The sequence below is a fragment of the Psammomys obesus genome, unplaced genomic scaffold, assembly GCF_907164565.1.
Source record: "Psammomys obesus unplaced genomic scaffold, mPsaObe1.curated_primary_1811, whole genome shotgun sequence".
In the NCBI taxonomy this organism is placed as follows: Eukaryota; Metazoa; Chordata; class Mammalia; order Rodentia; family Muridae; genus Psammomys; species Psammomys obesus.
The window spans coordinates 654,207-665,098 of record NW_026587032.1 but is presented as its reverse complement, the minus strand read 5'-3'; the positions used below and the strand labels follow the sequence as shown (position 1 = coordinate 665,098).

The 10,892-nt window shown below is 48.2% G+C and overlaps 1 protein-coding gene across 2 annotated transcripts; it reads right to left on the bottom strand.

Annotated features, from left to right (window-relative positions):
• Positions 1-1,743: 1,743 nt before the first annotated feature.
• Cdkn2aipnl (CDKN2A interacting protein N-terminal like) lies at positions 1,744-10,006 on the bottom strand. 2 transcript variants are annotated; one of them, XR_008719625.1, is made up of 4 exons: positions 9,731-10,006; positions 7,657-7,756; positions 3,047-3,240; positions 1,744-2,296 (listed from the first exon to the last, which is right to left on the bottom strand). XR_008719625.1 is itself a non-coding variant. In XM_055602906.1 (3 exons), exons 1-3 carry the CDS (start codon positions 9,967-9,969, stop codon positions 3,229-3,231), a joined length of 351 nt encoding a protein of 116 aa, XP_055458881.1. In that variant the 5' UTR covers positions 9,970-10,006; the 3' UTR covers positions 1,744-3,228. The 2 variants fall into 2 exon arrangements, 1 of the variants encoding a protein (XP_055458881.1); XM_055602906.1 differs by having other exon boundaries at positions 1,744-3,240.
• Positions 10,007-10,892: the final 886 nt, after the last annotated feature.

Here is a 10,892-nt window from a genome sequence, read left to right as displayed (position 1 = left end):
ATAACACAGCCCATGAGGAATAAATCTCGATGGCAGTTTTAACAGCAAAGCAGTTAGTCACCAGCCCCACATAGCTCAAGGATGACCTCTAATTGCACCTTTATTAAACCAAGGGAGGTAGGGCTGGTTCAGTGGTTAAGAGCACTGACTGCTCTTCTGGAGGACCTGGGTTCAATTCCCAGTACCCACATGGTAGCCCACAACTATAACTCTAGTTCCAGGAGATTGGATCCAAGGATCTGGGACCCTCTTCGGACTTCCACCCATATACATAAAATGAAAATAATCTTAAACCAGAGGAAGATGAAGATGGGTTCTTAAGCCTCTAGCAGTGACATCCCCCAGGCAAGTGAGGGTAGAAGGCCAGAACGAAGCTTAAGCTTAAAGCCTGCTTTCCAGGGTGGGAGAGATGGCTCAGAGGTTAAGAACACTTGCTGTTCTTTCAAAGGTCCTGAGTTCAACTCCCAGCAACCACCTAGTGGCTTATAACCATCTATAGTGAGCTCTGGTGTGCAGGCAGAATGCTATATAAACAATAAATAAATCTCAAAAGAAAAAAAAAAGCCTGCTTTCCTCAGCTGTCTCAGAGTGTGGGTATCCAGGTTCCTCCATCTCTGACAAGCATATGCCACAGACTGCCCAGCTGCTGGCTACCCTTCCCCTACCTGGCCCAACAGTGTGTGACCTTTCAGAAAGAATGAACGAACTTGGGAGTTCATTTTATACACACAAGGTAAGAGGTTTCTTTCTTCAGTATTTGTTGAAATGAATTTCTCTATGACTGAAGTCTAGTTAGTAAGTTATGAAATTACTGTGCCACCATAACTGCTGCCCAGATCCTTCAGAGCTCAAGTGGACAGCACAGGAGTCTAACTTCAGACAGGGCACCATTTTACTACAAAGCATTAGCCAGAGGACAGTCATTTCTCACAGTAGTTCACACCATCCTGGGAAAGCTCAGAGGGAATCCTTTAAGGACAGAGATTACATCAGATGAAATTTATTTTCTCCGTTGAGACTTGGTCACATGTAGCCCAGGCTAGACTTGAACTCAGTATCAGCTGAGAATGGCCCTGAACTTCTGACTCTCAGGCCTCCACCTCCATAGTGCTGAAATTATAGACACGGCCCATGATACCCTGTTTTTGTGGTGCTGGTGCAGATCCACGACCTCCACTACCAGCTGAGCCACGGCCCCAGCGTGGGCCACTGGCACCTCGGGAACACTGCAGAGAACAATTTTCTGGGTGCAGCATCTCCAGCCTGAGCACCTCCAACCCGAAGCTTCAGCTCTCACTTGATACACACTGTCAGGGAAGTCCTCTTGGGCATGACTTGAACGTGTGCTTTATGGTGTCCCTCCATATGACCTCACTCTCTCACTTCAAGCTTGGGAAAACATAAAGAATAAAATACTGATTTTTTTATAGGTGAGTCAACCACCAGGCTATAAAAATAAGAAGAGGCAGGCAGCTCAGCTAAGAAAATGGAGAAAACTTTCTCAAAAACAATGATGGAGCCCTTACCTAACACAAATAAGGCCCTGGGTTTATCATCAGCACCACAACAAAAGAAAAGCAAAAAAGAAAAGGCTGGAGGGACAGAACAGAAGGCAACAGACTGTGCCATGCTGGGCCCAAGCCACCATGTGTACAAGCCAGTTCCACTTCCTGATTCTGGCTGTCCAACTACCTACATCAGTAAGTAAACGGAAGGGAAGAAATCACACAACTCAAGCCTAACTTCATTCAATGGAAAAACTGTTTTATTGGGGGGCTGTATATAGAAGATAAAATCAACAATCTATGGAAAGTGCATTTTAAAATGAATTGTCACAATTTTTCATTTTGTTTTCAAGCTCACAAATTTGCACAAGTGATTAGAATGGCGGAAGGCTAGGCTGCTTTTGAGGAGCGGACACATCTCAGGCAATGAGTACAGAGCGCATGCCTCTCCGGCTCACTGCCTTACCATCACCCTGTGACAGGGGGTCTGACTTCCGTGACCTGGAGGAGTCTGTCCATGGCTACAAGTTGGCGATCTTGGCTCGGTCTACCCTCCTGGTCTCTGGAGATAAAGCCATTAAAGATGTGGCCTTCATCTCAAGCCACAAACGAGAATGGCGGCCCGCTGCTCTGACGTCAAACCTGCTGGGTGTCCAGCTTCCTGTGTGCAGTGGATGAAGCTAAGGCAGACCCCACCGTCTTTCTGGCCACGACAGGCCTGCCATTGACGAGTCCTGCTGGGGTACACTGTTCCACTGCTGCCCACAGCTCAGGCATTTACCTAATGGTGACTAAACAGAGGGAACCGGAAGGGGCAGATCAGAACAGATGATCAGCTGTCGGGGGGAGTATCAGCACCATCTCAGCACAGCAGGATCGCACTACAGTCTACAGGGGATGTGCAAGGCAGTTCTTTAAGTGTGAAAGCCTTCTAGAAACAAAGAGGCACATGGGCAGCCTGGGAGACCTAGAGAGTCTAGAAGTCAGCTAGCTGGCTGGACAAAGCCATAGATACTTCCAGCAATTTTTACTCTAACTAGCTGCTTTTTTCTCTCTGCAAACCTAGGCCCTCAAGCGAGCCAAGCGAGCACTCTAAATCCGAGCTGCAGCTCTAGCCCATAGTGAATTGTAAAATGAGGCCAGCTGCTTTTTTGTAAGTTGCCTCCTACCTATGAGCTAGCTTGGCTACTGCAGGCCTGCAATGTGAGCTCAGCAGTGGGGTTGCTCCAGTGACATAGTCAGCCAGCGCACAGCCCTTCAGTGGCCATCGGCAGAGAGGTACAAGTAGACAGTGGGTTCAGGAAGAAATAAGGACATAGAGGATCTGGCTTGCCTCAGGACAAAAATGGATAGGGGTAGGACAAAACCCAGAATTACAATTAAAGGTATTCCGCTACAAGAAAAAAAAAATCAAATTACAAAATTCATCCCGTCATTGTTCTATCAACATAAAAGGCATTTAAAACAAAGTTTGGCTTAGGCAATGCCGATGAAATTTCTGACAGTTTGCTATTTATAAATACATAAATTTGCACATGTACTTTTAAAGCACAGCTTCTGGAAGAACGAAGACTTCTTTGAAGCCCTTGTAGCCAGGTCCCTTTCCATTCCAGCTGCTTCTATGCTCTAAACACAGGAATCTCAGGAGCTGCCATGTTTCAGTCACCTTCACCCCGGCCTCCTTTCCAAGCACGTCCCCAGGGTGGAGATGTGGAGATCTGCCTTAGCTTTGATGCTGCGGAGAAAAGAGAAAAAGTTACACAGCCACCGAGTCCCGTGAATCAAGTCTATCTTCACACATTCAAACAAAGCAGTGATAGAATATTTATGTGCCACCCAGATGGCAAGTCTACTCAGAGATTATTAATATTTTACTACATACAGAAAATGTTAGCTAAACACTGACCACATGATCCATTTGGGAGCCAGAACCCTACCTCCCTGACTTGTGGCTTGCTGTCTGTAAGTGTTCACAATGTAAAGTGATAACGGAAATACCTAAAATGCTAGTCCTGCCGCCAGCCTCTGCTCTCACGCTCACTGTTCTAAATTCAACACGGCCAGATTCAGGTGGTAATTTGTAGCACTCCACACTGAGTCAGGACACTTAGGAGATGTGAAGGTTATGTATTTCTGGAATTCACACAATTAGAAACTGTAAAAAGCGAGTCTGGGAACAGCAGTAACCTGGGGCCCGCAGATTCCTTCCGGGTGCTCTCTAGCACCTTCAGTACATTTAAACTTGGCTTAGAAACTTTTAAGGAGGGTGTGAAGAACTCATTGACCGTCACCTTGCCTTTGAATGGATTCCCTTAACACTGAGCAGCATCAGTGAATCAACTTCAAAGTGTTTTTAGTAATCAGAGATTTCAAGGTATGACCTATTTCCTAGCTACAAAAATCCTCAGCAAAGATAAAATGCGAGTCTTTCTACTCCCAGAAGAATGCAGTAAGACCCAAGAAACCAGCTACATGCAGTCCAGGGGAGACATCCCTGAGCCATCTCGCTCAGATTTTCTTTTTAAAAAGCATTTACCTCATGTATACAGGTGTTTTGTCTTCATGTATGTCTACACCAAGTGTATGCCTGGTGCCTGGGGAGGTGCCGGGAGAGGAAGTTAGACTCCCCAGAATTAGGGCTAGAGGTGATTATGAGCCACCATGTAGGCACTGGGACTTGAGCTGGATCCTCTGGATGAGCAACCAGTGCTCTTAACCACTGAGCCACCCCTCTCCAGCCCGTCACTCAAATTTTCACCTGGACAGAGCCAGGACACTGCCTTCTCCACACAATGCTCTCAGGTGATCCACCCATCCTGGACTCTGAGCTACGAGACTGGCCCACAGGATCAGATCCAGTTTTCTTCCCTCTCCCTGACAGGATCTGCTTAGCCCAGGCTTGTCTCCCAACTGGCTCCATAGCCAAGGATGACCTTCAGCTCCTCATCTTCCTGCCTCCACCTCTGGAATGCTGCAATAAAGGTGTGGACCCCATGTCCGGTTTATGGCTTTCATGAAAACATGGCCTCAGAGCTGGCGGAGACTGTGCAAGGTCTGTAGGCACACCTGCTTTTGTTACCTTTGTCACTTTCATACTGATGTCTTTCCTTGTGGGATAATGTTCTCAGGAGACAAATCAAATTATGATGTTAGCGATGTCTTTGAACCAACAACGACAGCGTCTTTGTCAATCACGGTTCGTTTTTTCGTTTGTTTGCTTGAGACAGAGTCTCTCTCTACCTAGCCCTACCTGTTCTGGAACTAAACTTGCAGAGCAGCCTCACGTCAAATTCACAGAAATCCACTTGCCTCCAGAGTGCTGGGATTAAAGGTGATGCCACCACAGCTGGCTCTTCTTGACTGACTCAGTGAAGGCAGCTGCGGTAATGCCCTTCCTGAGTTGACTGACGCTGTCACTGCCCCTGCAGCAGCCACAGTGGCTACAGGCTGCAGGCTAGCCCTGGCTGTTACTTAGATAGCCAAGGCTGTTTGCTCAATATGCTTGTCTTTCAGAACAGATCACACACTCCAACTGTTGAGCAAAGCCCACCTGTCACACTCACTCCTCTGACTAAAAAGAAAAAAAAATTGGACAGACAGATACACCTGCCCAAAAGCTGCAAGAAGGCAACAAAATGTATTTTTAAAACCCTACTGCACAGAGCTTATGTCTAAGTTATCATCATTGCCCGGTCTCGAGGTGCCAATACTGAGCAATTTATTTCCATATGCCAGCTAACTCTAAAACCCAACCAAACTAATTTTAGAGGACCAAGTCAGGCTGGCATGATGATGGGGCTTTCAGATTTCTGGCCTAGTACTCTTCAGCTTCACCTGACATGGAGGGAAGGACAAACTACTTTGAAGACAGACTCTCTGCACAGGACTCTCAAGGTGACTTCTACAGCACACAAACCAGTCACAGTGAGTGACAGGAAGGGCTTATTTACAGGACTTTGTTTTTTTGGGGTGCTAGAGGATATCAAATCTAGGCAAGCATTCTGTCACTGAGCCACATCCCGGCCTCCTAGAAGACTCGCTTGTTGTTTCGTTTACACTGTTAGCATTTATTTCCCTGTGTGTGCTCATGTATGTGCATAAGCCACAGCACGTGTGGAGTTTAGCTGACAACTTTCAGGAGACAGCTCTCTCCCACCATGAGGATTCCAGTGACTGGTCTCGAGTCATAAAGCTTGCCTTCGAACACCTTCATCTGCTGAGCCATCTCACCGGCCCAAGACTGACACCTGTGACTTAGCGCAGAAGACCAAATGGAAGAATCCCCATTTTGTCTCTACACGCTGGCTCCTTCAAAACCCTGGCATACATGTCCCCAGCCATGTCTGTGCAAACATGGCTTTCATATATGAGCATGGCTCCACTTTATCCGCGTTATCCATATCAATAACATGTTGTCCTGTTGTTCTGTGTTGGGCTTACAGGCTCCAGACAGATATCTCTGGGAAACCCCAGAACACAGTGGCCTGGGTCCCCACCAGCTAGGTCATCGTGTCCTTCTGCACTAAACTAAGAATAAGGAGCATGTGAGGGACGCCTTGTGTAAGCTCGACCTGGAGTTCACCGGCTGCCGGAAACCCACATCCCACAGATGTGGGGCTTTGCCTAGTGCAAGTAAATCTGTAGAGCTGTAACTGAGTAGTAGTCTTTCTGCTTTGGCTGTGGGCTTGGCTCCTATTTGGCTACACTATCTCCCGAGTCATGCTCAGTAGTAAATCTTCTACTACCCAAATAAATAATTTGAAGTTTATCTAAGAGACCTGGGTAAATATCAAAGGGACTTAAGGAAACAAGGGAGCAATTCTGCTGCCTGAAGAGTCCAGGACAGATGTGAAAAAAAACACATGTCCGGAGGTGCACAGCTGGGAAGCACAGTCTGATTCTCCAAAGTTCTTCTGCCTCTCCCTGGCCTCAGGGACCCAGGATCCAGACTGTAAGGCTCTGGGGCAAAGCTCACTGTGTACAAGGCCACAGCCACAAGACTACGTCCCGAGGAGCAGGACACAGCTGTGGTGTCTGGACACTACCCCACCACAGTCCTTATCAGAGAGTCCACATGAGTCTGGTCCAGCTCTGGCCTGCTGAGGCAAGAGATAATCTGTATGAATTACTCTAAAATGAAGTACTTCTAACTTTAGCACTCTAACCAAGATTTGTTTTGTTTTTTTTTTTAAAGGAGCAAAACAAGGCAAGTCTGGGGGTGTATATCTATAACCCCAGAACTCGGGAGGACCATACCAGGTTTGAGAATAGCCTGGTATAGTGAGTTCCGGGCCAACCAGGGCTGTAGAGCAAGATCCTGTCTCAAACAAACAAACCTAAAGAAATAAGCAAAGCAGCTGGGCCTGGGCATAGAGATCTGACCTCTAGACTACCAGGAAGGCAGAGGCAGGAGGACTGCAAGCTCAAGGCCCACCAGGCTAATAGTCAACACCTGCCTGTGTGAAAAAAAATAAAAAGGAAAAGCTGGACGGACAGCTCAGGGGTAAAGCACTTGCCTCACCCATACAGTGCTGTAGGCTCAGTTCTCATCAACACAAACTAACGCACGCACTTAAGCCTCCATTTCACCTGTGAGAGAAAACGTATTTTTTTTTTGTTCTAGTTTGTTTAACATAATGATCTCCATTTCTATCCATTTTCTGTGAACACTCAATTTTGTTTTTCTTTACAGTAGAACAAAATCCCACAGTGTACGCGGACTCCATTTTCACTATCCACTTGTCTAGTGGTGGGTATCAAAGCTGTGAGCAGTGCAGCCGTAAACACGAATGTGTGAAATCTCAGCTATGTTTACTCAGAGGCCTCCAGGAGTACAGCTGGAAAAATGACTTTAGTTTTTTTTTTTTTTTTTTTTTTTAGGGCCCTCCCAATTGACACAGCATTCAATCCCTGGCACCAAGAGAAAAGAAGGATTCTAGACAAACCTAAGAGAGCGAGCCTATGTGTTACTCCGCCAACGATGCATAACTTATCACGCTGGGTTGTTGCCTCGTTAGGAAAAGGTTTACACCAACTGTGAAGAACTAATGAAAGGACTTGAGACTGGAGCAGGAAACAAGAGTGCTCAAAAACAGCCTGATGCAGAGTCGAAGCTGGGACCTTCACCTCCACGCTTGGAAACGCTTATTACCTTTTTCATTAGCTCACTTCTGGTTGTAAAGTGTGGCAGGTCCTCCACTTCAATCCCATCAGCCATTTCCATCACCTTGTCCAGAAGGTCTTTATTGTAACTGCACAATAAAAAGCAGCAAGGTCAAAACCTGAGGAGGCTCACTGTCCCTTAGGGTCATAAGGGGTAGGTTATTAGACCGTAAATGCTGCTCCTCGGGTACACAACTGCTTGTTCATTGACGGGTCACGCTATGCCGCCTGAGGTTTAAGCAATGAGCCACCTCCGCCTTCTCAGTGGCTGGGATAACAGACGCACACCGCTATACGATAGGATGTCCTGCCAGGACTGATCTGAGAGTGCGGGGAAAACCAAGGTGCTCAGCACAGGGTTAACAGATAGTTCCTCCTGCCTGTGGGTACAGAGCTAGGCTTGGAGAACCCCAATGTAGTAGATGTTTCAAGAACTACAAAAACAGGCAGGTGAGATGGCTCAGCAGCTAAGAGCAGCACTTGAGACTCAGTTCCTACAGGGCTGTACTTTCAGGACTCCGAGATCCGACGCCCTCGTCTGGCCTCTGAGGATACTGAATACACATTTGTTACATAGCCACACAAATCTTTTTTTTTTTTTAATTACAAAAACAGGAATTTGGAGAGATGACTTGGCAATTAAGAGCACTTGCTGCCAGAGGACTCAGTTTCAATCCTAGCATCCACATGGTGGCTCAAAACCTCCTGCAGCTTCAGTTCCAGGGACTCCAAAGCCCCCTTTTGGCCTCCACAGGCATCAGGCACTCTCATGGTGCAGACATATGTGTAGACAAAACACCCATATAAAGTTTGAAATAAGTACAAATAAATAAATAAAATTACAAAAAAAGGAGCACCATACATCTAGCAGTACTTATTCATGGATGAGGTCTGAGGGTCAAAAACTGGATTATTGTTAAAACACATAATATTAGTCTCATGAAAATAACACCGTTTGTTCCTTTCTTCAGTTCTCAGTCATCCGTCTGGGTTTGGTTCCTGTAAACTAGGCTTTGACAGGGCACTTAGAGGGCAGAAGGGAGGGTGGGCTTGTGTGTGTGATGGGTGTTTTTGGCACAGCTTCCCCACACCCTCTTCTGACAAATATCCCAAGATCGGAAACCAAGGAGCTTCAGCACTGGGGGTGAAGCTCAGTGGCAGAGTACTTATTCGGTATGTGTAACGGCCCTGGTTTCATTCCTAGCACAACCCCAAAAGCAAACCAAGTGCTGTGGCCTGGAGGGGCCATGTGACCAGGTAGAAAACACAAAAATCAGGTCTGAGTGAAGTTATCATAACCTCCCTAGAAGGCCTTCAGAGCTTGGAGATGGATGCCTGAAACCTCAGTACACGGTGCTTAGGAGGATGGAGTTCCAGGGTTACCTGGACTACACCATAAACTGGAGGCCTAAAGGAAGATTGCTTTAAATTAAAAATAAAGAAACGAGGGAGTGTAAGAAAAAAAAAAAAAAAAAAAAAGGGAGGGGGCTTTTTCCAGGCGGAGTAAAGGAATGCCTTGTCAGGAATCTCAAAGCCAGGCTCTTGCCTTTCTGGCGTGATCGCGGAGGCTCAGTAGGCTTCGGGACAGCAACCAGAAGGCATCCGTCACTTTCATAAGAGGGAATGCAAAGAGGACAAAGGGGAGTAAACATTACTTTGCTTTAGTGATGAAACCCACCAACGGTGCGATATATCACATCCTCTTGCTAGGTTGTCTCCATCCAGAGGGTGAGGGGGAAGTCTGGGTTTCTAGTTGCACTTTTGCCATGTAGGTGACAGGAGCTAACGGACTTCAAACACACTCCGCAGGGGAAATCCTCTGGGCTAATAAACTGTAATAAAAGTTACCATAGCAACACTGCCGCCTTAGAGCCCACCTGCATCGCATTCTCCACCACTTAACTGCTGTAGTCATCACAACCACCCATTCTCGAAAAGCGAGGCTCAGAGAAGAGATACGTCCTTCCCGAGGGAATGCCAAGAGGGGATCAGCCAAGTAGAGGATCGGCACATGGGGACGGGGTCAGCCGACCGTCGGGGGGCGGGGAGGGGGGGGTCCGCACCTGCAACCCAGGAAGAGGTGGTTGGCCCAGACCATGGATAGGGACAAGAGCTGGTCCAGGCGGCCGCCGCCGTCCGGTGGGTCTCGGTAGTCGGGCAGGTGGCGCAGGATGAACTCCATGCGTGCTTTCCACTGCTTCTCGCTCTCCGAGTAGGAGCGGAACTGCTCGGCGAAGTCGGCGGCCTGCCGCACGCCGGAAACCAGCTCCTCCACCGCGGCGGCGGCCTCGCCACCCACCATTGCTCCCGCTGCCGCCGCCACCGAGGATCGCACGAGCCCGCCGCTTTCCCGACACGCCCCGCGCCACCGCCGCGCTAGAGCGGCCGCGGCTGAGCGGGATTGCGCTGGACGACTGACCTGGAGCGCCCTCGCGGGGCACGGAGGCCTAGTGCGACCTAGTGCTGCAAGGGCCGTTCCAGGGTCCACCGGGAGGAGTTGGGGATACTGAGTCCGCCGCTGGGTGCCCGCTAGGGCTCTGCAGCGCCCTTTTTGCCCTGGGGTGTTCCTCTGCCACCTCTTTAACCTCAGCCACAGATGAGGCTTTCCCTAAGTTCTGTGGGTCTCCCTGGGGAGTGAGGTCCTCTCTTTGATGGATCCACTGTGGTCTCAGCGTCTTCACGCAGGTTGTGTCCTGCCTTGCTGCAGGGAGGCGTCATCCAATTAGTACCTACCAAGGATTTTGTTCAGTGCCCAGGATGCCCCACTCTAAAGAACCTTGTGGGGGCGGGGGACGGTAGTGAAAGAATTGCCCAAGTAAATGGGGCGTTGACAAGTCGTAAAAGAAGTCAGCCAGCCATAAAGAAGAAGAAGCAAGGGACTGCTCCAGTCTTGGGGGTATGGGAGTGGTGGTGGAGAACTGAGCACCACTTGAGTTCAATCCCTTGAACCCACATGGTGGAAGGAGAAAACCAACCCCTGAAAAAAATTCTCCTCTAACTTCTACATGCAAGCTGTGATACGTGGGTATCTACACACACACCAAAGAAAGAAACAAACAAATGTAAAAATATAAAATGTAAGGTTGGGTGCAGAAGAAAACCTAGAATCCAGGATCTGCAGCTCCAGTGCAGGTCCTAGGCGGCGAGTGGACTTCAGCTAAGAGTTCATTATAGCCTGTTCCCTGACTGCAGAGCCTCTCCCTTCCCCGGCATAGGTCAGGCTGG